The 26,894-nt window shown below is 41.3% G+C and overlaps 1 protein-coding gene across 1 annotated transcript; it reads left to right on the forward strand.

The window, feature by feature from the left end:
• The first annotated feature begins 371 nt into the window (after positions 1-371).
• LOC106563151 (interleukin-6 receptor subunit beta) lies at positions 372-26,267 on the forward strand. The gene is made up of 16 exons (XM_045689926.2): positions 372-700; positions 1,025-1,078; positions 4,203-4,259; positions 4,369-4,492; positions 4,690-4,847; positions 5,023-5,168; positions 6,232-6,373; positions 6,511-6,593; positions 6,777-6,981; positions 19,599-19,778; positions 19,973-20,104; positions 20,376-20,537; positions 20,907-21,050; positions 21,152-21,245; positions 21,371-21,452; positions 21,577-26,267. Exons 1-16 carry the CDS (start codon positions 661-663, stop codon positions 22,078-22,080), a joined length of 2,307 nt encoding a protein of 768 aa, XP_045545882.1. The 5' UTR covers positions 372-660; the 3' UTR covers positions 22,081-26,267.
• The last annotated feature ends 627 nt before the right edge of the window (positions 26,268-26,894 follow it).

Raw genomic sequence — 26,894 nt, forward strand, 5'->3', positions numbered from 1 at the left:
CCGCATCAGCCCAATGTCCCAAAAGACTCCCAGAATGAGTTGCATCGAAGCTATAGGCTAGGTAGCTTAGAGTGGGATGCTTTTTTCAAAAAAGAAAAGCCTATGCTAAAAAAAAGTATGTATGTATGTGTGTGTGTATATATGTGTGTGTGTGTGTGTGTATATATGTGTGTGTGTGTTGACATTTGGCTAAGTGAGCAGTAGATAATTATGACTGTAAGCAATTTGAGTTAAACATGTTTTTGTTCACTTTAAGCACTTGCCCCTGCAAAGGTCTGTGCAAAGCTGTGACGCACAGTGTTGTGTTATTAGTGGGTATTTGTTGTTTTTCAGAGAATTGCGAATACAAGTCCTTGAAAGCAGAGAGAACTTGTTAGAAATCCTGAAATAGCTGAAACTTGAGGTATTATGTTTTTCTTTGTCTGAGTAACACTCAGTTCATATCAGTAATTTGTTCTGAATAGAAAAGAGAAGTCAACTCATCTGTGGGCTTGCATGTGTGGGTGGTGAGCATCAATAACTAGCTACTGTTCATGAAGCCACTTCAAAACAACACACAACTTCTTGGCTATCAGACACAAAACCAGGCAGACATAAATTATGGCTATGAATTTGATGCTGTGACTTGGAGCTCTAGTCTATGAGACACAAAGACCAACAATGCATTTTCTGCACAAACCTCTGCCCTACATCCTCATTGGTAAGTACTTTTCTTCTCATTTTGTGTTAGAAAATGTTACTGAAAATTAAAAAATCTCCATTAATTCTATAAAAGTCAAGACTACATCTAAGAAATCTACATTTCCAGCACATGGTGTATCTCATTCTCCATTCCCCTATCTACTGTATGTCAATGAGGTTGTTGTAGTTTACGTCTTTTTAACTATTTTCTCATTCTGTACTCCTCCACTCAGTATATCTCATTTTGAGTAATCAGGTGACCCAGGAATGATGACGATCTTCGATTATCGGTTACTGCTGTCTTGGTTACTGCTGTCTTGGTTACTGCTGTCCCTTTTTTTAGGTGTTCTCTTTGAATATTTTTCCACACTCTCTTCCCCTCTCCAAGTTTCTCCAGGTATGTTTGATCCATTCTTAAATAATGGTTTCCAGACAAAACACTGTTAAAAACAAAACATAAATGCAAAAGCATGCATATATACTGCACATAGTGAGCATATGTGTGTGTGTGTGTGTGTGTGTATACACACACACATATACGCATACGTACATATATATATATATATATATATATATGCATATCCAGTGTTTTTTGGGGGGGTAACGTTAAAAGTAAGAAATGTGTTCTATTCAGTTTTGGGGAGTAGTGAACTACATGTAGTTCAAATAGTAATTATAATGCATTTTGCAGTAGCTTGGTGGTAGTTGAACTAAATTAAAATCTTGGCAGTGTTTTCAGTAGTTAATTACTTTTTTTGCCAGGTAGCGGTGTAGATAACTACAGGAACTACCTATTCCTATTTTGGAAAAAGAGAAGAAAATATGGGTGAAAAAGGCAATCATTTTCTTCGTTTTTCGGCATCCGACCTGCTGAATTCTCACTTGAAACGTAGTTTTTGTCTTTATTAATAGGCAAACGACATACTTAGTTAACACTTGACCCCAGAGTGATCTGTCCTTGCAATTTGTATTCTATGACATTGTAGATTTAGATATTATAATTTTTCCCGAAGTAGTGAACTACTATTTCAAAGTAACTTTAGTTAAGTAAACTATATTTATCTTAAGGGTAGCTTTAGTGTAGCTTAACTTCTTCTAGTGTGAAGTAATTAGTGAACTCAGCAAAAAAAGAAACGTCCCTTTTCAGGACCCTGTCTTTCAAAGATAATTTGTAAAAATCCAAATAACTTCACAGATCTTAATTGTAAAGGGTTTAAACACTGTTTCCCATGCTTGTTCAATGAACCATAACAATTAATGAACATGTACCTGTGGAATGGTCGTTAAGACACTAACAGCTTACAGACGGTAGGCAATTACGGTCACAGTTCTGAAAACTTAGGACACTAAAGAGGCCTTTCTACTGACTCTGAAAAACACCAAAGGAAAGATGCCCAAGGTCCCTGCTCATCTGCGTGAACATGCCTTTGGCATGCTGCAAGGAGGCATGAGTACTGCAGATGTGGCTTGGGCAATAAATTACAATGTCCGTACTGTGAGACGCCTAAGACAGCGCTACAGGGAGACAGGACGGACAGCTGATCGTTCTCGCAGTGGCAGAGCACGTGTAACAACACTTGCACAGGATCGGCACATCTGAACATCACACCTGCGGGACAGGTACAGCATGGCAACAACAACTGTCAGAGTTACACCAGGAACGCACAATCCCTCCATCAGTGCTCAGACTTTCCACAATAGGCTGAGAGAGGCTGGACTGAGGGCTTGTAGGCCTGTTGTAAGGCAGGTCCTCACCAGACATCACCGGCAACAACGTCGCCTATCGGCACAAACCCACGGTTGCTGAACCAGACGACTGGCAAAAAGTGCTCTTCACTGACGAGTCTCGGTTTTGTCTCACCAGGGGTGATGGTCAGATTTGCGTTTATCATCGAAGGAATGAGCGTTAACACCGAGGCCTGTACTCTGGAACGGGATCGATTTGGAGGTGGAGGGTCCGTCATGGTCTGGGGCGGTGTGTCACAGCATCATCGGACTGAGCTTGTTGTCATTGCAGGCAATCTCAATGCTGTGTGTTACAGGAAAGACATCCTCTTCCCTCATGTGGTACCCTTCCTGCAGGCTCATCCTGACATGACCCTCCAGCATGAAAATGCCACCAGCCATACGGCTCATTCTGTCCGTGATTTCCTGCAAGACAGGAATGTCAGTGTTCTGCCATGGCCAGCGAAGAGCCTGGATACCAATCCCATTGAGCACGTCTGGGACCTGTTGGATCGGAGGGTGAGGGCTAGGGCCATTCCCCCCTGAAATGTCTGGAAACTTGCAGGTGCCTTGGTGGAAGAGTGGGGTAACATATCACAGCAAGAACTGGAAAATCTGGTGCAGTCCATGAGGAGGAGATGCATTGCAGTACTTAATGCAGCTAGTGGCCACACCAAAAACTGACTGTTACTTTTGATTTTGTCCCCCCCCTTTGTTCAGGGACACATTATTCCATTTCTGTTAGTCATATGTCTGTGGAACTTGTTCAGTTTATGTCTCAGTTGTTGAATCTTGTTATGTTCATACAAATATTTACACGTTAAGTTTGCTGAAAATAATCGCAGTTGACAGTGAGAGGACATTTCTTTTTTTGCTGAGTTAGTTTGGTAAACTATGATTTGAAAGTAGCTTACCCAACACTAGTTTTAGTTGACCCATCACCCTCTTGCATGATTTCTGCAACAAAGCTGATCTTATTGTAGGCATTAGAGTAGGCACCCAAAGGACATGGGTGTGGACCCATGTTCCTGTAAGTGTTGTCTGGAGGCTATGGTAAAAGCACAACACAATTTATATGGTAGTGCTGTTACGGTAACACTGTTTCCTTTGTACAAAGTAGTTATAGCACCACCGTATACAGTGTGCCTAGTATCTAAAGTTGTCATGGAAATTCTTACACAGGGACACTCAAAGTCAATCTTAAATGAATCATTGTTTATTTGTCAGTGTGCTGGAGAGGTTCCAACCAACTCAATGCACCATAGTACACGTCTGTCAGAAATCTCTGCCGGGGCAGTCCCAACAAGTCTCTTATATACAGCTATACACAGGAGTTATATTTGCCTTATTTAGCATAATGAATTGATCATTACCGGTTTGTTCTATTCATGTGATCGACCAATACTGTTTCATAACATTTGACAGACCAACACCTCACGAGGTTTCTCCTCTCGAAGCCAAGATCTTGAAACTGAGATATCTTTAGTTTGTTCTCAAAATAAGGTCTGGGCGTACTGCCAAATTGCAGCAACTGAGGGGCGTGATTTGTACAGTCAGCCACTTGCTTGAACGCAGAAATTGGTTTATAGAACAGCACATGAATAGAACACAGTAATTAGTTATACGAATATTATTAGTTATAACAATAGCACAAACATAAAAATTCCCCTTACAGGGACTTGGAAAATGTGTAATTTATATTTTGACATAGTATCTGTTATTTGTTCTGTTTATTTATGGTGTCACATCATTAAATCTTTTGATACACGATGTATTGACAATACTGTACATTTCAGTGTCCTGTGGGTCCAAGAATATCTCTTCATATTATGGACACTGTGTCACATCCCAAGGTAATGACAGAACCATTCCAACGACTAAGATTTTGTTCAGATGCAGTTGAGAGGGTTGATAAATCTTTGTTGTGACAATCTAGTTGCTCTTTTGAACCTTTCTTTTCAGAGGGAGTCCGTGAATTAGTTTGCTTTGTACCTCTGGGCTTAAGTAGGAATGGCTGGGAATGTGTGTGGACACCTAGAAAGCACATTGTCTACCAAACACACAGATACACACTCATTATAGAACAGTAAGTTGTATCAACAGAATTCAATAGCACAGTAATTGAATGTCTCTCTATGGTTGTATTGTGTCATTTGATTGTTTGCATTTAGACTACGGTAGACAGATTGTTTGTACTGTAGACTAGACAAAATAGCAAAACATACTTATATAATTTATTGAAATAAAATACTAAATCCTATTCAATTTTGATATTCTTCACAGGAAAATTATTCACTCTTGCAAAATGTATGCAAACATATCAGGGACATCTCAGACTTTTAATCTGTCAAAAAAGCGCAACATGACGGCTTATGTGTTTGACGAGAGTGATCCGAAGAGCTGCACAAAGAACGTTTTCAGAGGTTCACCTCAACAATTAGGTATGTTAATGTTAATCATCTATGCATCTATTCCCTTCCATTATGTGACAGAAGGATAGCCTATGGGTTTACCGCAAGCATAAGATGTGACCAGTCCTATTTATATATTGTTGAATCAAAATATAGTATAACAATGATACTTTATCACATAGTCTATGTTGTCTTAACATTTCAGTTCGATGCGGCCCCCCATCTAATGTCGACTTAAATCGCCATTCAAGACAGCTGGATATCCAGGCCTCCTGGAGGAAGGAGGAGAATAAATATATTGCGCTGTACTCTGTGAGATACAAGGACCTGAAGAGCCAATCATGGAAAGAGGTGGGCTTTAAAAGTCAGATCTGAAAGGTACTGGCTGCATGTAGCTCATATAGAGATGCAGGTAACTGCCAAAATAAAGTAAACACTTGAGTAAATGGGCAGGTGCTTCCACACAGTTGTGGTTCCTGAGTTTATTAAGCAATTAACATCCCATCATGCTTTGAGTCATGTATAAAAATATCCCAGTTGACCATTATTTTGGCTACCATGGCTAGAAGAAGACTTTGAAAAGGGGACCTCAAAGGGCCATAGGGGGTTTAAAGGATGTGTGTGTGTGTGTGCGCTTTTGGTTTTACTACCCTTGTGGGGACCAGAAGTCATCACAAGGATAATAAAACAATGACAATTTGGACAAGCGGGGACATTTCGCCAGTCCCCAAAAGGAAAAAGGCTATTTTAGGCTTAGGGGTTAGGTTTAGAGTTACAGTTAGGGTTAAGAGTTAGGGCTAGAATTAGAGATACGGGTTAGGTTAGGATTAGTAAAAATTGGATTTTGAATGGGAATCAATTGTTTGGTTCCCACAAGGATAGTAAAACAATCATTCAAGCATGTGTGTGTGTGTCTCAGTCACCAGATCGAAACCCAATTGAACCCTTATGGGCGCCTGAGACAGCATTTTCCACCACCATCAACAAAACACCAAATTATGGAATTTCTCATGGAAGAATGGTGTCACATCCCTCCAATTGAGTTCCACAGACTAATAGAATCTATGCCAAGGCACATTGAAGCTGATCTGGTGGCTCGTGGTGGCCCAATGCCCTATTAAGACACTTTATGTTGGTAGTTATAAAATAGACTTGAGACAAAGGCATGAATAGTGAAACTCTTGGGGCCAGTTCCCCGGTCACAAAATAAAACTAGTCCTGAACACAGATTAAGCCTAGTCATTGGAGAATCTTCATTGAAAGTTAATTTCAGTCCAGGATTAGGCCTAATCTGTGTCCGGGAAACCAAACCTAGTTGTCCAAGACTGGAGAAGACCATGTAGAATATACAACTTTAGACCTTTTTTTTCTCTCAAGGTATACTGACCTAACCTCTCATTTGTGTTCTCTATAGCCACCAGTGCAATCCAAGGATAACAATAGGTGCACTCTGGGTAATCTTAACTCCTCACTGTCCTATGTGGTGCAAATACAGTGTGTGGCCAACGACAAATGTACCCAGTGCCCCTGGAGCAAGAATTTCACTGTTCCACCTGGTGAGTTTACCTTTTACCTAAAGCTGCAATTTAGAAATCTTCAATGGTCTTACCAAAATAGTCAATCAATTCTCTACTGATCTACTGACGTTCAACATCAGATAAGCAACGTGTCCATTTCATTTAATCTTTTTTAGAACTTACTGATAAGCCTGTCATTGAGATGGTAGAAGATTTTCCACAAACCAAAGGAAGTAGATTAGTGATCATAAAATGGAAGGTAACTTATACAATGTCAAAATACTACATTTGTTAGTTAACCTGCACGATTCATAAACATAATATCTACAATAGCTGTAGGTATAAAGTAATACAATAGTTTATTGCACTACACTATACGTAACACATGTTGTATAAAGCTATGGTTAGACCTGTAACCATGCACCTACAATTTTTGTTTCAGTTTGCAGCCAGTGACTTAGCGGAAGGCTACAGTGTGACAGTGGGGAAGGCCTCAGGAGAGGACCCCATCAAGGCCTTCAACACCAGCAGGACCCTACTCAGACTGGCCCTGTCTCACTCAGCCTACCACCTCACCATCACAGCCTTCAACACGGCTGGGACCTCACCTGCAGCACAGAGGACTATACCACCACTGGACGACAAAGGTAGAAATAGCTATCTACCGTTATCTTCCAATATCGGGATCATACACTCTGGCCATGTTAGGATTTATTAACTATTTTGACCTGAGAAGTATTATTAGTTAAGTTCAGTTTTTGCATCAGAAATGAATTACTAGTTGCTCTCCTCCTGCTTAACAGTACACTGTTAAAATGATGTGTTTTGTAACATTAAAACTAGAGGCAACTGAGCTGCCCCCAACGTTGAGACGAAACCTTAACTTTGCTGGAGTTATGAAACATATTTAAGATGTACTTAAACATTCATCCTAAGGTGTTCTGAACCATGACATGGTATGTTGTAACACCACTTAATCAAGAGTTGTGCAACACCTTGCAACAGACTAACCCGTAAAAGGTTGAAAACACTTATGGTGTTTCGAGTCCTGTTTAGTGCATAATTAGAACCCTTCTCTTTTGGTGTCATTTCTTCTCTCCAAAGCTCCTAAACATGGTGTTTTGAATCCAAATACTGTAAATGGGAGTCTAGTTGAGTGAATTCCTTTTCTGTTGTCATTGCCACATACTTTCTTGGATTGTTTAGGTGGGTTTTACCTGAGCGTTTGGTGTGTTCTTTCCTGAGTTCGTGAAGGACCTGAATACAGTGGTGGCGCCCACAAACTTGCTTGTTTTTAATACTTGACCATAGTGTTTTCTAGATGGCACACTTGACTTGAGTGCCCTCCCTCCAAATCCATTTCCCAGACTGGGGGAATTCTAAACAGTAGGGCAGCACAGTGTTTGAAGTTCACATTTGGCCTTTAATAATCTAAACATTTTTCTTCTGATATGGGTCCCAAATTCCTCACACGGTAAGCTGCTGTGTGGTTGAGTGTGTCAAATTCCAAATAAATGTGCCATCTTACTGAATTCCTATTCAGACTTGAGATTTGAGTTGATTTAACATGGACTTAAACATGTTTTGACTTAAGTCCATGTTTTATTGAGTCCATGCTAAGTCTACTTATCTCAAGTCTGAATCAGGTCCCCCATGTTCAGCACAACAGTTTAGTCCTGCAGACTGGCTGAGTAGACTAAGGGAGTGTTTTGATAAGCAGGAGACCTGAGTTCACATTAATCTTCTCACATAAAGGCCTACTTTATACATGTTACCTCATGTTATCCCTGCTATAACTTACATAGCCCTAAACATTCTGAATGTAACATAATTTATCATTTCACAATGGGCCTGGCAACTGTAGCCTATAATTAGTGCCCTAGGAAAGGTATTCAATTCCCAGTGTCTTCTTGACCCATTTTGATCCCACTTCAAATGGTGTGCAGCTTAAAAAGGTTTCATAAAGCCTTCATAAAATAGGCTTCAACAAAATAGGATTTTATGTGTTCACAACAATGCTTAAACCACATCAGGGGATGACTAGTGTAGTAAGCGCACATGTGATGTGATTCGGCCTCCAATGAAATGGGTGGAGTAAAAGGCCAGCAACACGTATTATTTAGAGCCCCATGAAATAACACCATATATACATTCTACAGACCCTACTGAGTATTCCCTACAATTCTTTTACTGTAGCACCCAGAATAGTTATTGCTCTAAGTCTATATGTATTCCATATTCCACGGCAGCAGCTACTCTTCCTGGGGTCCAGCAAAATTAAGACAGTTTATACAATTTTAAAAACATAACAATACTTTCACAACACACTGTGTGCCCTCAGGCCCCTACTCCACCACTACCACATATCTACAGTACAAAATCCATGTGTGTGTACAGTGATTATGTTATCGTGTGAATGCATGTGTCTGTGCCTGGTTTGTGTTGCTTCAGTCTCCGCTGTTAAATCGAATTTAACTGCTTGCATCAGTTACTTGATCTGGAATAGAATTTCATATGGTCATGGCTTTATGTAGTACTGTGTGCCTCCCATAGTCTGTTCTGGACTTGGGGACTGTGAAGAGACCTCTTTTTCCCAAGTCCCTTTTTGTGGCACCTAACCACACGACAGAACAGTAGTCCAGGTGTGACAAAACTAGGGCCTGTAGGACCTGCCTTGTTGATAGTGTTGTTAAGAATGTAGAGCAGCGCTTTATTATGGACAGACTTCTCCCCATCTTAGCTACTGTTGTATCAATATGTTTTGACCATGACAGTTTACAATCCAGTGTTATTCCAAGCAGTTTAGTCACCTAAACTTGCTCAAGTTCCACATTATTTCTTACAATGTTTATGTTTAAGGCTTAGTGAATGATTTGTCCCTAATACAATGCTTTTAGTTTTAGAAATATTTAGGACTAACTTATTCCTTGCCACCCACTCCATAACTAACTGCAGCTCTTTGTTAAGTGTTGGTCAGTTCAGTCGCTGTAGTAGCTGACGTGTATAGTGTTAAGTCATCTGCATACATAGACACACTGGCCTTACTCAAAGCCAGTGGCATGTCATTAGTAAAGATTGAAAAAAGTAAGGGGCCTAGACAGCTGCCCTGGGGAATTCCTGATTCAACCTGGATTATGTTGGAGAGGCTTCCATTAAAGAACACCCTCTGTGTTCTGTTAGACAGGTAACTCTTTATCCACAAAATAGCAGGGGGTGTAAAGCCATAACACATAAGTTTTTCCAGCAGCAGACTATAATGTCAAAAGCTGCACTGAAGTCAAACAAAATAGCCCCCACAATATTTTAATCATCAATTTCTCTCAGCCAATCATCAGTCTATTTGTGTAAGTGCTGTGCTTGTTGAATGTTCTTCCGTATAAGCATGCTGAAAGTTTGTTGTGAATTTGTTTATGGTAAAATAGCATTGTATCTGGTCAAAACAATTTTACCCTAAAGTTTACTAAGGGTTGGTAGCAGGCTAATTGGTTGGCTATTTGAGCCAGTAAAGGGGGCTTAGGTAGCGGAATGACTTTTGCTTCCCTCCAAACCTGGGGCACACACTTTCTAGGAGGCTTAAATTTAAAATATGGCAAATAGGAGTGGAAATATCATCTGCTATATCCTCAGTAATTTTCCATCCAAGTTGTCAGACCCCAATGGCTTGTCATTGTTGATAGACAATCATTTGTTCACCTCTTTCACACTCACTTTACGGAATTCAAAATTACAATGCTTGTCTTTCATAATTTGGTCAGCTCGCTATTGTTATTTTATTGTGCAACTTTTTTTACTTTAGCTTATTTAGTAAATATTTTCTTAAATCTGCATTGTTATTTAAGGGCTTGTAAGTAAGCATTTCACGGTAAGGTCTACACCTGTTGTATTCGGTGCATGTGACAAATAAAATTTGATTTGACCTGACTGCAGTTTGGCGTTGTAGCTGACTTCAGTGGGCAAATGCTCACTTTTGATGGCCACTGGCATGCTGGAGAAGTGTGCTCTTCACGGCTGAATCTCGGTTTCAACTGTACCGGGCAGATTACATCATGTGGGCGAGCGGTTTGAAGATGCCAGTGTTGTGAACAGAGTCCCCATGGTGGCGGTGAGGTAAGAATTTTGGCCAGGCATATGCTACGGACAACGAACACAATTACATTTTATCGACGGCAATTTGAAAGCGCAGAGATACCGTGACGAGATCCTGAGGCCCATTGTTGTGCCATTCATCCATCACGTCATGTTTCAGCATGATAATGCACAGCCCCATGTCGCAAGGATCTGTACACAATTCCAACATGTTCCAGTTCCCGCCAATATCCAGCAACTTCGCACAGCCATTAAAGAGGAGTGGTACAACATTCCACAGGCCACAATCAACTGTCTGATCAACTCTGTGAAGGAGATACATCGCACTGCATCATGCGATATAGAGTCTTTATGGATATGTTATGAATGACCGAAGGTGTCTTACTTCAAACTAAGTATCACAGGACACTACATAAAGTGTCAGTAAATAGGTTATTAACGTTCTGCTGATTTATGAAGGTTACTGTAGGATGTGAGCGGTATTTAAATGGGTAGATGAACCTGCAAAGCTTGCGTTTGTGTGTGTGTGTGGTGTGTGTGTGTCAGAACCAAGATGATTTGGAGTAGTCCAACCTGAGTCTACCGCACCAGGTATTCCTCTTCTGTTCCCATGCTGGAGACCAGGGCTTGATTACAACCTGTTACAATGGTGACAACATTTTGTGGCTGATCTTTCAGTGGGGGAGTGGGTAGATGGTTCTGGGCCCAGTGGGGGACTGGGCCCAGAACCACGCTGTAAGACTCATCTTGTCTAAGATGGCGCCGAAGAGGATGGCTGACGTTTTACATGTTCCTGACTAATTATGCTATTTAGTTCGTTTTTTTGTGTTGTTTATAACTTATTTTTTTACTTATTTTGTACATAATGTTGCTGCTACCGTCTATTATGACCGAAAATAACTTCTGGACATCAGAACAGCGATTACTCACCACGAACTGGAAGAAGCTTTTTCCTTTAACGAGTCCGACGAGAAGGATATACTGACCTGCGATTATCCTACCAATGGGACATTAAGAACTGTAATATCTTATGTTTCACTGAGTCGTGGCTGAACGACAACACGGATAATATAGAACTGGCTGGATTTTCCATGCACCGGCAGAACAGAGATGCTACGTCTGGTAAGACGAGGGGTGGAGGTGTGTGTCTTTTTGTCAAACACAGCTGGTGCGCAATGTCTAATATTAAAGAAGTCTCGAGGTATTGCTTTCTTGAGGTAGAGCACCTTATGATAAACTGTAGATCACACTATCTACCAAGAGAGTTCTCATCTATATTATTTGTAGCTGTCTATTTACCACCACATACCGATGCTGGCACTAAGACCGCACTCAACCAACTATAAGCAAACAAGAAAATGCTCATCCAGAAGCGGCACTCCTAATGCCTGGGGACTTTAATGCAGGCAAAGTTAAATCAGTTTTACCAAATTTTTACCAGCATGTCACATGTGCAACCAGAGGAAAAAAAACTCAAGACCACCTTTACTCCACACACAGAGATGCATACAAATCTCTCCCCCGCCCTCCATTTGGCAAATCTGACCAGAATTCTATCCTCCTGATTGCTGCTTACAATTTAAAACTAAAGCAGGAAGTACCAGTGACTCGCTCAATACGGAAGTGGTCAGATGACACGGATGCTACGCTACAGGACTGTTTTGCAAGCACAGACTGGAATATGTTCCGGGACTCATCCAATGGCATTGAGGAGTATACCATATCAGTCATTGGCTTCATCAATAAGTGCATCGACGACGTCGTCCCCAAAGTGACCGTACGTACATATCCCAACCAGAAGACATGGATTACAGGCAACATCCGCATCGAACTAAAGGTTGGAGCTGCCGCTTTCAAGGAGTGGGACACTAATCCGGACACTTATAAGAAATCCCGCTATGCCCTCAGACGAACCATTAAACAAGCAAAGCATCAATACAGGATTAAGATTGAATCCTACTCTTCGGATTTGGTAGGGCTTGAAAACTATTATGGACTACAAAGGGAAACCCAGATGCGAGTTGCCCAGTGACGCGAGCCTACCAGACGAGCAAAATGCCTTTTATGCTCGCTTCGAGGCAAGCAACACTGAAGCACGAGAGCACCAGCTGTTTTGGATGACTATGTGATAACGCTCTCGGTAGCCGATGTGAGCAAGACCTTTAAACAGGTCAACATTCACAAAGCCGCGGGGCCAGACGGATAACCAGGACGGGTACTCCGAGCATGCGCGGACCAACTGGCAAGTGTCTTCACTGACATTTTCAACCTCTCCCTGACTGAGTCTGTAATATCTACATGTTTCAAGCAGACCACCATAGTCCCTGTGCCCAAGGAAGCGAAGGTAACCTGCCTAAATGATTACTGCCGCGTAGCACTCACGTCGGTAAACATGAAGTGCTTTGAAAGCTCACATTAACAGCATCCTCGCGGATACCCTAGATCCACTCCAATTCGTATATCGCCCCAACAAATCCACAGGTGATGCAATCTCGGAACACCTATTTGAGAATGCTGTTCATTGACTACAGCTCAGCGTTCAACACCATAGTGCCCACGAAGCTCATCACTAAGCTAAGGACCCTGGGACTAAACACCTCTCTCTGCAACTGGATCCTGGACTTCCTGACGGGCCGCCCCCAGGTGGTAAGGGTAGGCAACAACACGTCTCCCACGCTGATCCTCAACACTGGGGCCCCTCAGGGGTGTGTACTTAGTCCCCTCCTGTACTCCCTGTTCACCCACGACTGCATGGCCGAACACGACTCCAACACCCTCATTAAGTTTGCTGATGACACAACAGTGGTAGGCTTGATCACCGACAACGATGAGACAGCCTATAGGGAGGTCAGAGAACTGGCAGTGTGGTGCCAGGACAACAACCTCTCACTCAATGTGAGCAAGACAAAGGAGCTGATCGTGGACTACAGGTAAAGGCAGGCCAAACAGGCCCCCATTAACATCAACAGGACTGTAGTGGAGCGGGTCGAGAGTTTCAAGTTCCTTGGTGTCCACATCCCCAACGAACTATCATGGTCCAAACACACCAAGACAGTTGTGAAGAGGGTACAACAAAACCTTTTCCACCTCAGGAGACTGAACATTTTTGGCGTGGGTCCTCAGATCCTCAAAAAGTTCTACAGCTGCACCACACAGCCCAGTACATCACTGGGGCCAAGCTTCCTGTATTACAGGACCTATAAAATAGGCGGTGTCAGAGGAGAGCCCATAAAACTGTCAGACTCCAGGCATCCAAGTCATAGACTGTTTCATCTGCTACCACATGGCAAGTGGTACCGGAGTGCCAATTCTAGGACCAAAAAGGCTCCTTAACAGCTTCTACCCCCAAGCCATAAGACTGCTGAACAATTAATCAAATGGCCACCGGACTATTACATTGACACCCCCCCCCTCCATTTGTTTTGTACACTGCTGCTACTCACTGTTTATTATCTATGCATAGCCACTTCTCCTCTACCAACAAGTACAAATTACCTCAACTAACCTGTATCCCCGCACACTGACTTAGTACCGGTACCCCCTGTATATAGCTTCGTTATTGTATTGTTGTGTTACTTTTTATTATACTATTATTTGAGCTTTTTTTTAACTTTAGTTTATTTGGTAAATATTTTCTTAATTCTTCTTGAACTGCACTGTTGGTTAAGGGCTTGTAAGTAAGCATTTAACAGTTAAGTCTACTCTTGTTGTATTCGGTGCATGTGACAAAGTTTGATTTGATTTTGTTGTGTGCATGTTTGTGTACTGACGAACATGTAACTTGGTTCCAGAAGACACATTCAATTTCATTAGGTTGGGGCTTTCATTAAATTAAAATTATCTCTTAAATAATTATGAATAGATCCACCATTGAGCACAAAAACAACACTTGTTACAGAATATTTTACATGTTTCTTGGTGTAACGTCGTCCCCGAACTTTTGCACACATTGCACATATAAGCCTGGAACATCAACCATTCAGAGTTGACCTTAGTGGGAGTGACCAGAGAATGACTAAACCCTTATCTTCTTATTAAAATTTATTTTAAACCTAACCTTAACCTGTCTGGGATAGGGGGCAGTATTTTCACGGCCGGATAAAAAAAGTACCCGATTGAAACTGGTTACTACTCTTGCCCAGAAACGAGAATATGCATATTATTAGTAGATTTGGATAGAAAACACTCTAAAGTTTCTAAAACTGTTTGAATGGTGTCTGTGAGTACAACAGAACTCATATGGTAGGCAAAAACCTGAGAAGATTCCAAGCAGGAAGTGACCTTTCTGCGAATTTGTAGTCCTTCTGTTCCTTATCTATCGAAACTACAGTATCTGAGCTGTTACGTGACACTTTCTAAGGCTTCCATTGGCTCTCTAAAACCTTCAGAAAGCGGATTGAGGCGTCACCTGTCTCTGGGCAGATAACAGCAGCACAGTTTGTCAGTGGACTGCCTGGTGACAGAGAGACTGGAGATGCGCGTTCACGAGACCTCGCCATTTTTTCTCTCCCTTTTTGAATGAATACAGCATTGTCCGGTTGGAATATTATTGCTATTTTACGAAAAAATAGCATAAAAAATTATTTTAAACAGCGTTTGACATGCTTCTAAGTACGGTAATGGAACATTTTGACATATTTTGTCTGGAAATGCGCTCGCGCGTTACCCTTTGGATAGTAACCTGAACGCACGAACAAAACGGGGATATTTGCACATAACTATGGATTATTTGGAACAAAAACAACATTTGTTGTGGAAGTAGCAGTCCTGGGAGTGCATTCTGACGAAGAACAGCAAAGGTAATGCAATTTTTCTAGTAGTAATTCTGAGTTTAGTGAGCGCCGAAGTTGGCAGGTGTCTGAATAGCTAGCCTGTGATGATGGCTGAGCTATGTACTCAGAATATTGCAAAATGTGCTTTCGCCGAAAAGCTATTTTAAAATCTGACATAGCGATTGCATAAAGGAGTTCTGTATCTATAATTCTTAAAATAATTGTTATGTATTTTGTCAACGTTTATGATGAGTAATTTAGTAAATTCACTGGAAGTTTTGGGTGGGAATGCTAGTTCTGAACATCACATGCTAATGTAAAAAGCAGTTTTTTTATATAAATATGAACTTGATTGAACAAAACATGCATGTATTGTATAACATAATGTCATAGGAGTGTCATCTAATGAAGATCATCAAAGGTTAGTGCTGCATTTAGCTGTGTTTTGGGTTTTTGTGACATATATGCTTGCTTTGAAAATGGCTGTGTGATTATTTGTGGCTGGGTACTCTCCTAACATAATCTAATGTTTTGCTTTTGCTGTAAAGTCTTTTTGAAATCGGACAATGTGGTTGGATTAACGAGAGTCTTATCTTTCAAATGGTGTAAAATAGTCGTATGGTTGAAAAATTGAAATTATAGCATTTTTGAGGTATTTGTATTTCGCGCCACGTTCTTCCATTGGATATTTGGCGAGGCGTTCCGCTAGCGGAACGTCTAGATGCAAGAGGTTTTAACTAATGAAGGCCTAGTTTAACCTCTTGGGGCTAGGTGGGACGCTAGCGTGCCACCTGTGGTGCACTCCATCAACAGCAGGTGCATTTCAAGAGCGGCAAATTTGAATCCAAATAAATGTCAAAATTCAAATTTTTCAAAAATACAACTATGTTACACCATTTGAAAGATAAACATCTCCTTAATCTAACCACGTTTTACGATTTCAAAAAGGTTTTACGGCGAAAGCATAAATTTAGAGTATGTTAGGACAGTACATTTACAAGAGTTGTGTGTAATGTTTTGTCAAGTCAAAGACAGGGTCACCAAAACCATAAAACCAGCTAAAATGATACACTAACCTTTTACAATCTCCATCAGATGACACTCCTAGGACATTATGTTAGACAATGCATGCATTTTTAGTTCTATCAAGTTCATATTTATATACAAAAACAGCGTTTTACTATGGCATTGATGTTGAGGAAATCGTTTCCCTCCAATAACCGGCAGTCAAGTCAGCGTCACAAATTAAATAATTAAAATTAGAAAACATTGGTAAAATATTATATTGTCATTTAAAGAATTATAGATTTACATCTTTTGAACGCAATCAACTTGCCAGATTTAAAAATAACCTTACTGGGAAATCACACTTTGCAATAATCTGAGCACTGTGCCCAGAAAAATACGCGTTGCGATACAGACTAGACGTCATGTTGGGGAGATCTAAAATCGAAAATACTATGTAAATAATCCATTACCTTTGATTCTCTTCATCAGATGTCACTTCCAGGTATCACAGGTCCATAACGAATGTAGTTTTGTTCAAAAATGCTCATCATTTATGTCCAAAAATCTCCGTCTCGTTAGCACATGATGTAAGCCAGCCGGACTTCTCGTCATGAACGAGGGGAAAAAATATATTTCCGTTCGTTCAAACATGTCAAACGTTGTATAGCATAAATCATTAGGGCCTTTTTTAACCAGAACATGAATAATATTCAAGGTGGACGAATGCATAGCCTTTTATAACGTATTGGAACGAGGGTACCCAACATGAAGTAGCGCGCCAGGTGTCTAATGGGACATCACCGTTCCATGGCTCTTGTTCGGTCAGATCTCCCTCCAGAAGACTCAAAACACTTTGTAAAGGCTGGTGACATCTAGTGGAAGCAATAGGAAGTGCCAAAATATTCCTAAACCCCTGTGTTTTTCAATGGGATAGGTTTAAAGTCAATACAACACATCAGGTATCCACTTCCTGTCAGAAAATGTCTCAGGGTTTTGCCTGCCAAATGAGTTCTGTTATACTCACAGACACCATTCAAACAGTTTTGGAAACTTTAGAGTGTTTTCTATCCATATATAATAAGTATATGCATATTCTAGTTACTGGGTAGGATTAGTAACCAGATTAAATCGGGTACATTTTTTTTATCCAGACGTGCAAATGCTGCCCCCTAGACCCAACAGGTTAATGTGTTGGACCACCAGACCATTTGGGGCAGAAGTGTCTGGGAACAAGATTAGGTGTTATGTGACGAACATGACATCACTTTAGAACGTATGCCATTCTTCAGCACAACATGCCTCCCGTTATAAAGCACATGTTTATATCATATTCGATATAGTAGATTATGTCACATATGGCATTGGTGATTATGTCACAGTCATGCCACATTTATGAGCCCTTTATAAAGCATGACATATGGTTATAGGTGCTTTAACACATTTAACGTACTGCTTATGAAGGCTTAATGAAGCCTTAATAAGCTGAACATCATTTAAAGCGGGACCAAAATGGTCAATTAAAATATTGTCTGAAAATCATCATCAATCAATATTTAGAGTATAAAGAATTGGCATTTGAAAACCACTTGATTGTATAAGAGAGACAGTCTGCCATTTGTGTTTTGATATTGCCTTTTACATGCACTGAAACACTAACAATGGTTTTCATAAGACTCTCTCAAAAAAAACGGGGGAGGTTCTACTAAGCTACATGGAACTGAAGGTCATACTAAGGATAATTTTGCAACTTGATTTAGAATTTTAAGTCTCCTTGAAGTGTTGATAAAAAAATTGTATTTGCCGTTATTGCTACTAGCCCATACAAACGCATTGAATAACAGATTCACTACATGGAACAATAGATAGTCGCCCCCCAAAATGTATTTATTTTTGGCACTTAAGTCTCCAAATACAGTACCAGTGAAATGTTTGGACACACCTACTTATTCAAGGGTTTTTCTTTATTTTTTATTATTTTCTATATTGTAGAATAATAGTGAAGACATCAAAACTATTAAATAAGACATATGGAATCATGTAGTAGCCAAAAAAGTGTTAAACAAATCAAAATATATTTTATATTTGAGATTCTTCAAAGTAGCTACCCTTTGCCTTGATGATAGTTTTGCACACTCTTGGCATTCTCTCAACCAGCTTCATGACGTAATCACCTGGAATGCATTTTAATTAACAGGTGTGCCTTGTTAAAAGTTAAGTTGTGGAATTTCTTCCTTAATGCATTTGAGCCAATCAGTTGTGTTGTAACAAGGTAGGGTTGGTATACAGAACATAGCCCTATTTGGTAAAACACAACGTCCATATTATGGCAAGAACAGCTCAAATAAGCAAAGAGAAACGACAGTCCATCATTACTTTAAGACGTGAAGGTCATTCAATGCAGAACATTTCAAGAACTTTGAAAGTGCAGTTGCAAAAACCATCAAGCGCTATGATGAAACTGTCTCTAATGAGGAGTTCCCACATATGCTGAGCACTTGTTGGCTGCTTTTTCTTCACTCTGCGGTCCAACTCATCCTAAACCATCTCAATTGGGTTGAGTTTGGGTGATTGTGGAGGCCAGGTTATCTGATGTAGCACTCCATCACTCTGCTTCTTTGTCAAATAGCCCTTACACAGCCTGGAAGTGTGTTGGGTCATTGTCCTGTTGAAAACAAATGATAGTCCCACTAAGCGCAAACCAGATGTGATGGCGTATCACTGCAGAATGCTGTGGTAGCCATGCTGGTTAAGTGTGCCTTCAATTCTAAATAAATCACAGTGTCACCAGCAAAGCACCCCCACATGATCACACCTCCTCCATGCTTCACGGTGAGAACCACACATGCTGACATTATCCGTTCACCTACTCTGCGTCTCACAAAGATACGGCGGTTGGATTCAAAAATCTAAAATTTGGACTCATCAGACCAAAGGACAGATTTCCACCAGGTCTAATGTCGATTGCACGTGTTTCTTGGGCCAAGCAAGTCTCTTCTTCTTATTGGTATCCTTTAGTAGTGGTTTCTTTGCAGGAATTCGACCATGAGGCCTGATTCAAGCAGTCTCCTCTGAACAGTTGGTGTTAAGATGTGTCTGTTACTTGAACTCTGTGAAGCATTTATTTGTGCTGCAATTTCTGAGGCTGGTATCTCTAATAGTTTGGGTCTTCCTTTCTTGTGGCGCTCCTCATGAGAGCTAATTTTTCATAGCGCTTGATGATGAAACACCATATCTCATCTTAGGTGCACTACTTTTCATGGTTTCATGACACAATGATGGGGTTTTGAGTTTTTCTATTTTAACAGTGTTTGAAATCAGCCTGTTGAAGTGGGACATCTCAAAGATATCTCAGATGCAGGAGAAAGGACCTTGACGTGTTGTTTGGTTTGTCTCTACAGACTTATATGGGAAGCTGAATGTGACATTCAATGGCAACACGTCCTTCACTGTCTCCTGGGTGGATGACCTGATCAAAACTTACTCCTGCTTCTCAGTGGAGTGGTGGAGGAGAGGAGAGAGAGCTGCTTACAAGTCCTTCTATGAGGATGAGAACAACTATGAAGTCATACACTTGGAGGGTAGGGTACATACCTCTCTCCCGTGTTAACATGAAAACAACAGTGGATTCACATATTCAGATACAGTATATTATTATAACCAGAACTACACATTGCATATGTTTAACAGATATAAGCTCTTCTAACACCAGTGTGTCCTGATGAAAGATGTTTCCCCCATTTTAAAACCACTCTTGTTGCTGTATGAATTATAGAGCCATTAGAGCTGTATAAGAAGTACACCTTCACTCTGCACACAAGGCCACATAAAGAGCCCTGCAACCTGAAGTTCATCAACAACAGCGAGAGCACCTATGGGAATATCCAGGCCTTCTTCACTGAAGGATGTGAGTCTAAAATTAAACTGATATTAAGGCCACACTTAACATCTCCTTGGGGTTGTACTAGATGAAACCAGTGCTAGAGTAGAATACAAGTGGCATCTCATCGTCACACAAACACATACCATAGGCGCAGACACAGGGAGCCACTTCATATACTTACAAGCTGGTTGCAGTATAAGTACATTACACCTTAGCACCTGTATGTCTAAATCAACCAACCCAACCAATTAGTCATCAATGCATTGCGATAAGATTCAGTGTCTTTTCCTCTTAGCCCCCATCAGTGCCCCAGGGAACATCAGCAGCAGTAATGTTAGCCAGAGTTCCATGGTGCTGGAGTGGACGGCTGTCCCCGAGGAGGACAACAGAGGTTTCCTGCTGGGCTACTTCCTCCATTACACAGAGAGGCTGCAGGACTGGACAGATGCTGAACCAAGTAAGATGAATTGTTGTATTGTTTATTTGGATGTTCACAAACAGGCGCCAAGTTGATGTTGGCCCAGGAGGCGTGCAGTGAATTAGTATTCATACAGTAGAATGTGAGCAGCATAAAGAACAGTGTGAGCGACTTCACGTCACACGTAGAATGTTTTATAGTTTGTGACTAATATGTACACTTCTTTTTTTAGAAGTTAAGCCTTCCTGCACAGATATTCTTACCACCACGTCTAGTTCCCAAAAGGCTAGAGTTGAAAACGAGAACCGTTGTTTAAGCGCTAACTTCCTTAAAATGATGATTGTGGGGTTACTACTTCTTATTCTGATGTGTCACTGACTTTAACTATTGGTGTTCTCGCTGCAACAGACATCACTGTGGATGCTGGTTCAACCAGCTATGAGTTGGTAGACCTACAGAGCAGTACTGTGTACCGGGTCCAGTTGTCTGCCTTCACTAGTGCAGGAATGGGAGTGAGAAGCTCAGCTGCATACTTTGAAACCAAACCTGAAGGTTTGCTTGTTGATCTATCACCAATGGTTATATTGCAATTAACATCTCTGATATCCCACATTTTGAATGGCAGACCAGTACTGTCTTCTTTCCCTCCCCAGCATCCCTGACTGTGAGTGGTGTGATAGCAGGGGCCATTGTTGGAGTAACTTTACTCTTCCTGGTGGTTCATCTCGGCTCTCAGTTATTAAAAAGGTACAGTCATCATGTTTTTAGGTCAAAGGTGTATTTATATCTATTAGTTTTGCTTTGTTCTTAACTGTTGTCCAGTGAAGTTCAAGTGATGGAACTAATTACATGTCAACGTGTTGTATTTTCAGAGCAAAGAAACTACTTTGGCCGAATATCCCCAATCCAAGTAACAGCAATGCCATCCAGAAAATAGATGGGGTCTGTGATCTGGTAAGAAAATGTTATAATGATGCAGGAGAGTTTCATAGCATTTTTATAGCATGTCTCAGATCATGCCCTGTTGCTGTCTGTTTTCTTCCGCCTCCGGGACAATAAAATCAATTGATTCTCATAGGAACTCCTGGAGCTCATCAACCGACAGATGTTGCAGGAAGAGGAGGGGGACTCCAACAGTCTACACATTGTTGACGGGAGAGAAGAAATGTCTCCCGTTGGCAACCTCCATCGCAATGCCGACTCCTGTCTACACCTCAACACAGACCATGAGGAGAGCCAAGGGCCTTCTCTGTCAACCATAGCCACAGACAGAGCTCAAGATCCAACTTCTGACACCATTACATCTATGCCCACAGACAGGAGACAGACGGACCCTGTCCTCATCAGTACTGTGGCCCACCAGTGCCACCCGTTGGCCTTTCAAAGTGATTACACCACCATGGAACTCTTCCAACAGGCCATGCCACAGTGTGTTCCAACCAATACGTCGTCATCATCATTGTCATCATTGGAATCCCAGGATCAGTCAAGCCAGACAGTCAAGCCAGATCAGTCAAGCCAGACCAGAGTTAGATTACATCCACCAGACCCAAGGCAGCACCAGTCCAACTCAGAACACTAAGGTGTATACCCCATGGTTCTTTGAGAATGTTTACTGTAGATTCTAGAATCTGCTTTTGTCACTGAGATGCTGTGCAAACATTCTAGGCCTTTCTCTATGTAACAGAGCCACCGGCTGCCATCAGTGTCACCCTGTTAACTAGCATATTCTTAGGCGTTTGAGCGGTTCTGGCCTGGATCCGACTGTCATTTTGGTGTACAAAGCGCTCCGTTAACGCCGTAGGGTCCCGTGACTTATAATGCCAAAAGCCCCATCTCCCTGCTCTCCGTTTTCCACTCTCTAAGTAGAATTGACTTGAAGCGTCAGGTTTCAGACCCCACATTTGCATAGGCAGTGACGTGTCACATTTCTGGCCTATTCAAACAATGAATCGATTATCTCTTCCTCTGAGCCCAGCTTGGGAGATGGCAAATGAACAGTGACAGTCTAGCGAGAACATCCATTGTGGTTTCATCTCACTGTGATATTCTCAGCCGGATTTAGAGCTCTCAACACGATGGGATTGTCATAACTCTGGAATGAGAAAACGCTTAATGATGTCGGGGAACTCATAACAAACTCAAGCTGTTATCCTGTCAATACATGTATTGATGGCTGCTATGTGGTAGTCACAAGATAGTGCATTGAGGGATTGTCCAAGAAGCAGACATTGCACAAGAGTGGTGTTGATTGACTGCTCTTTATATGAATGGGACTTTTTAATGGTTTTAAATGAAATCAAGGATTAGAAACCATTTTATTCTCTGTTTATGTAAACTGGCTTAGTGGACCTGTTTTGGTGTTTTCTTGATGGAGGAAAACGCTGTCTCAGACACTGCTGCTGAGACTTCCGTAAGTGTTTAATTGGGTTGCGATCTGGTGACACACCCTTTAAAACACCCTATGCTCCTTTGAGACCACTCTTTCAAAGTCACTGAGATCTTGTCTTCTAGCTATGGTAGCCAAAATAATGGCCAACTGGACATTTTTATACATGACCCGAAGCATGATAGGATGTTAATTGCTTAATTAAGTCAGGATCCACACCTGTGAGGAAGCACTAGTTTTCAATATACTTTGAATCTCTCATTTACTTCATTTTTGCAGTTACATTTGTATATATAGTGTATCTACAGGTATGTGGACACACCTTCTAATTAACATGATTTGTCTATTTCAGCCACACCCGTTGCTGACAGGTGTATAAAATCGAGCACACAGTCATGCAATCTCCATTGACAAACATTGTCAGTAGAATGGCCTTACTGAAGAGCTCAGTAACTTTCAATGTGGCACTGTCACAGGATGCCACCTTTCCAACAAGTCAGTTTGTCAAATTTCTACCCTGCTAGCGCTGCCCCGGGCCAACTGTATGTGCTGTTATTGTGAGGTGGAAACGTCTAGGAGCAACAACGGCTCAGCCGCGAAGTGGTAGGCCACACAAGCTCACTCGGACCGCCGAGTGCTGAAGTGCTGTTGAACAGAACCGCTGAGTCTAAGGTAGTGCAGTGCTTGAGGTGTCACTACAGACCTGGGTTCGATCCCAGGCGGTGTCACAGCCGACCGGGAGGCCCGTGAGGCGGCACACAATTGGCCCAGCGTAACCCGGGTTAGGGGAGGGTTTGGCCGGCAGGGATTTCCTTGTCCCATAACGCTCTAACGACTCCTCGTGGCGGGCCAGGTCCCTACAAGCTGACTTCGGTCGCCAGCTGGACAGTGTTTCCTCTGATACGTTGGTGCGGCTGGCTGCCGGGTTAAGCGAATGGTGTGTCAAGAAACAGTGCGGCTTGGCAGGGTCGTGTTTTGGAGGACGCATAGCTCTTGACCTTTGCCTCTCTCGAGTCCGTAGGGGAGTTGCAGTGATGGGACAAGGCTATAACTACCAATTGGATACCACAAAATTGGGGAGAAAAAGGGGGTAAAAGTACAACAACAACAAAAAATATATATATATGTACTTCCTCAGTTGCAACACTCACGAGTTCCAAACTGCCTCTGGAAGCAACGTCAGCACAAGAACTGTTCGTCGGGAGCTTCATGACATGGGTTTCCATGTCCGAGCAGCCGCAGATCACGTCGGCTGGAGTGGTGAGAAGCTCGCCGCCTTTGGACTCTGGAGCAGTGGAAATGCGTTCTCTGGAGTGACGAATCACGCTTCACCATCTGGCAGTCCGACGGACAAATCTGGGTTAATTCAATTATAGGGGTGGCTGCATGTAATGGGTATGCTTGTAATCGTTAAGGACTCGGGGGGGGGGGGGTTTCAGGATAAAAAATAAATGGATTGGAGCTAAGCACAGGCATAATCCTAAAGGAAAACCTGGTTCAGTCTGCCTTCCACCAGACACTGGGAGATGAATTAACTTTTCATCAGGACAATAACCTAAAACACAAGGCCAAATCCACACTGGAGTTGCTTACCAAGAACACAGTAAATGTTCCTGAGTGGCTGAGTTACAGTTTTGACCTAAATCTATTTGAATATCGATGGCAAGACCTGAAATGGTTGTCTAGCAATGATCAACAATCTATTTGACAGAGGTTGAAGAATTTTGTAATTAATAAACGGGCAAATGTTGCACAATCCAGGTGTGAAAAGGTGCTTCCACATAGTATTGACTCAGGGGTGTGAATACTTACAGTACTAGTCAAACGTTTAGACACACCTACTCATTCTACATTGTAGAATAATAGTTAAGACATCAAAACTATGAAATAACACACATGGAATCATGTAGTAACCAAAAAAGTGTTATGACAGCTTTGCACACTCTTGGCATTCTCTCAACCAGCTTCATGAGGTAGGCACCTGGAGTGCATTTCAATTAACAGGTGTGCCTTGGTAAAAGTTAATTTGTGGAATTTCTTTCCTTCTTAATGCGTTTGAGCCAATCCGTTGTGTTGTGACAAGTTAGGGGTGGTATACAGAAGATAGCCCTATTTGGCAAAAATCCAAATTGTGGCAAAAACAGCTCAAATAAGCAAAGACAAATGGAAATCCATCATTATTTTAAGACATGAAGGTCAGTCAATCCGTAACATTTCAAGAACTTTTAAAGTTACTTCAAGTACAGTCGCAAAAACCATCGAGCGCTATGATGAAACTGGCTCTCATGAGAACCGCCACAGGAAAAGAAGACCCAGAGTTACCTCTGCTGCAAAGGATAAGTTCATCAGAGTTAACTGCACTTCAGATTGCAGCCCAAATTAATGCTTCACAGAGTTCAAGTAACAGACAAATCTCAACATGAACTGTTCAGAGGAGACGGCGTGAATCAGGTCTTCATGGTCAAATTGCTGCAAAGAAACCACTACTAAAGGATACCAATAATAAGAAGAAACTTGCTTGGGCCAAGAAACACGTGCAATGGACAGTAGACCAATGGAAATCTGTCCTTTGGTTTGATGAGTCCAAATTTGAGATTTTTGGTTCCAAGAAGGAAAGTGATGGAGTGCTGCATCAGATGACCTGGCCTCCACAATCACCTGACCTCAACCCAATTGAGATGGTTTGGGATGAGTTGGACCGTAGAGTGAAGGAAAAGCAGCCAACAAGTGCTCAGCATATGTGGGAATTCCTTCTAGACTGTTGGAAAAACATTCCAGGTGAAGCTGGTTGAGAGAATGCCAAGAGTGTGCAAAGCTGTCATTAAGACAAAGGGTGGTTACTAATCTAAAATATATTTTGATTTGTTTAACACTTTTTTGGTTACTACATGATTCTATAATATGTGTTATTTCATAGTACAATGTAGAAAATAGTAAAAAATAAAGAAAAACCCTTGAATGAGTAGGTGTGGCCAACCTTTTTTTGACTGGTACTGTATGTTTATGAGATATTTCTCATAAAAATGTAAAAAAAAACATTTTCACTTTGTATTTATGGGGTATTGTGTGTAGATGGGTTAGAAGAAAAAAAATCTATTGAATCCATTTTGAATTCAGACTAACAACAAAATGTGGAATAAGTCGAGGGGTATGAATAGTTTCTGAAGGCACTGTATGTATTTATTTATCCAGGGAAGTCTATTTAGATTTTTGAAATGGGCCCTGGCCAAGACAAGCACCAAATTGTGTTACACACTGTGCAATCGTTTGTCATAAAAATAGAATAGAAAGAGCAGGAGTCATGATAAAAAAAGGTCTTGTGCCAGCAATGTTTCTATTGTGATTAAAATCCTCAACTGTAATAAAATGGTCAAGAGTTACAGGATGATGAGACAGCATTGCTAAAAAGGGTCTAAAATAGCCACTTTCATCATGATTTTCCCCCAAATTGTTTGTGATACAAATGTTAAAACTTTTTCAAACATCCTTCCTCCCAATTAAGTTTATATGTGAGAATTGACAGAACAATCTGAGATACCCCCCAAAAAATCCCCTCCCAGGCCGTGAAATTTCCCTCTTGCCAAACTTAGACCTTGACCTTTAGCTTGCCACACCTCAAACAAATTGTTTGAACATCCTTTTCTGTTGCACGCCACATACTTTTTCTTGTTATTTCATACTTCAATGTAACACTAAAGATTCCAAACAGATATTGCAGGCAAGAATGGGTGAGGCCCAAAACCTCTAAACTAGAGTATGGCTATGCGCAACACTGTTCACTCTACACACACATTGTACAAAACAACACTTGCAGTGGCACGTCCCCATGTAAAAAAAGTTTCAAAAGTAAGTGTGCCTGTCTGCAGATTGTTATCAATTCTAGAGATGAAGTGCGGAGTTTCACAGAGATATGATCTTTAGCGCTGTCAGTGAGAAGTAGGTTAGTGTTCCGAGACAGGCTGGGTGACGTGCAGATAGTATGCACATTTTTAGTGATAATAAGCATA

Source organism: Salmo salar, chromosome 11 (assembly GCF_965601325.2).
Source record: "Salmo salar chromosome 11, fSalSal1, whole genome shotgun sequence".
Lineage (NCBI taxonomy): Eukaryota > Metazoa > Chordata > Actinopteri > Salmoniformes > Salmonidae > Salmo > Salmo salar.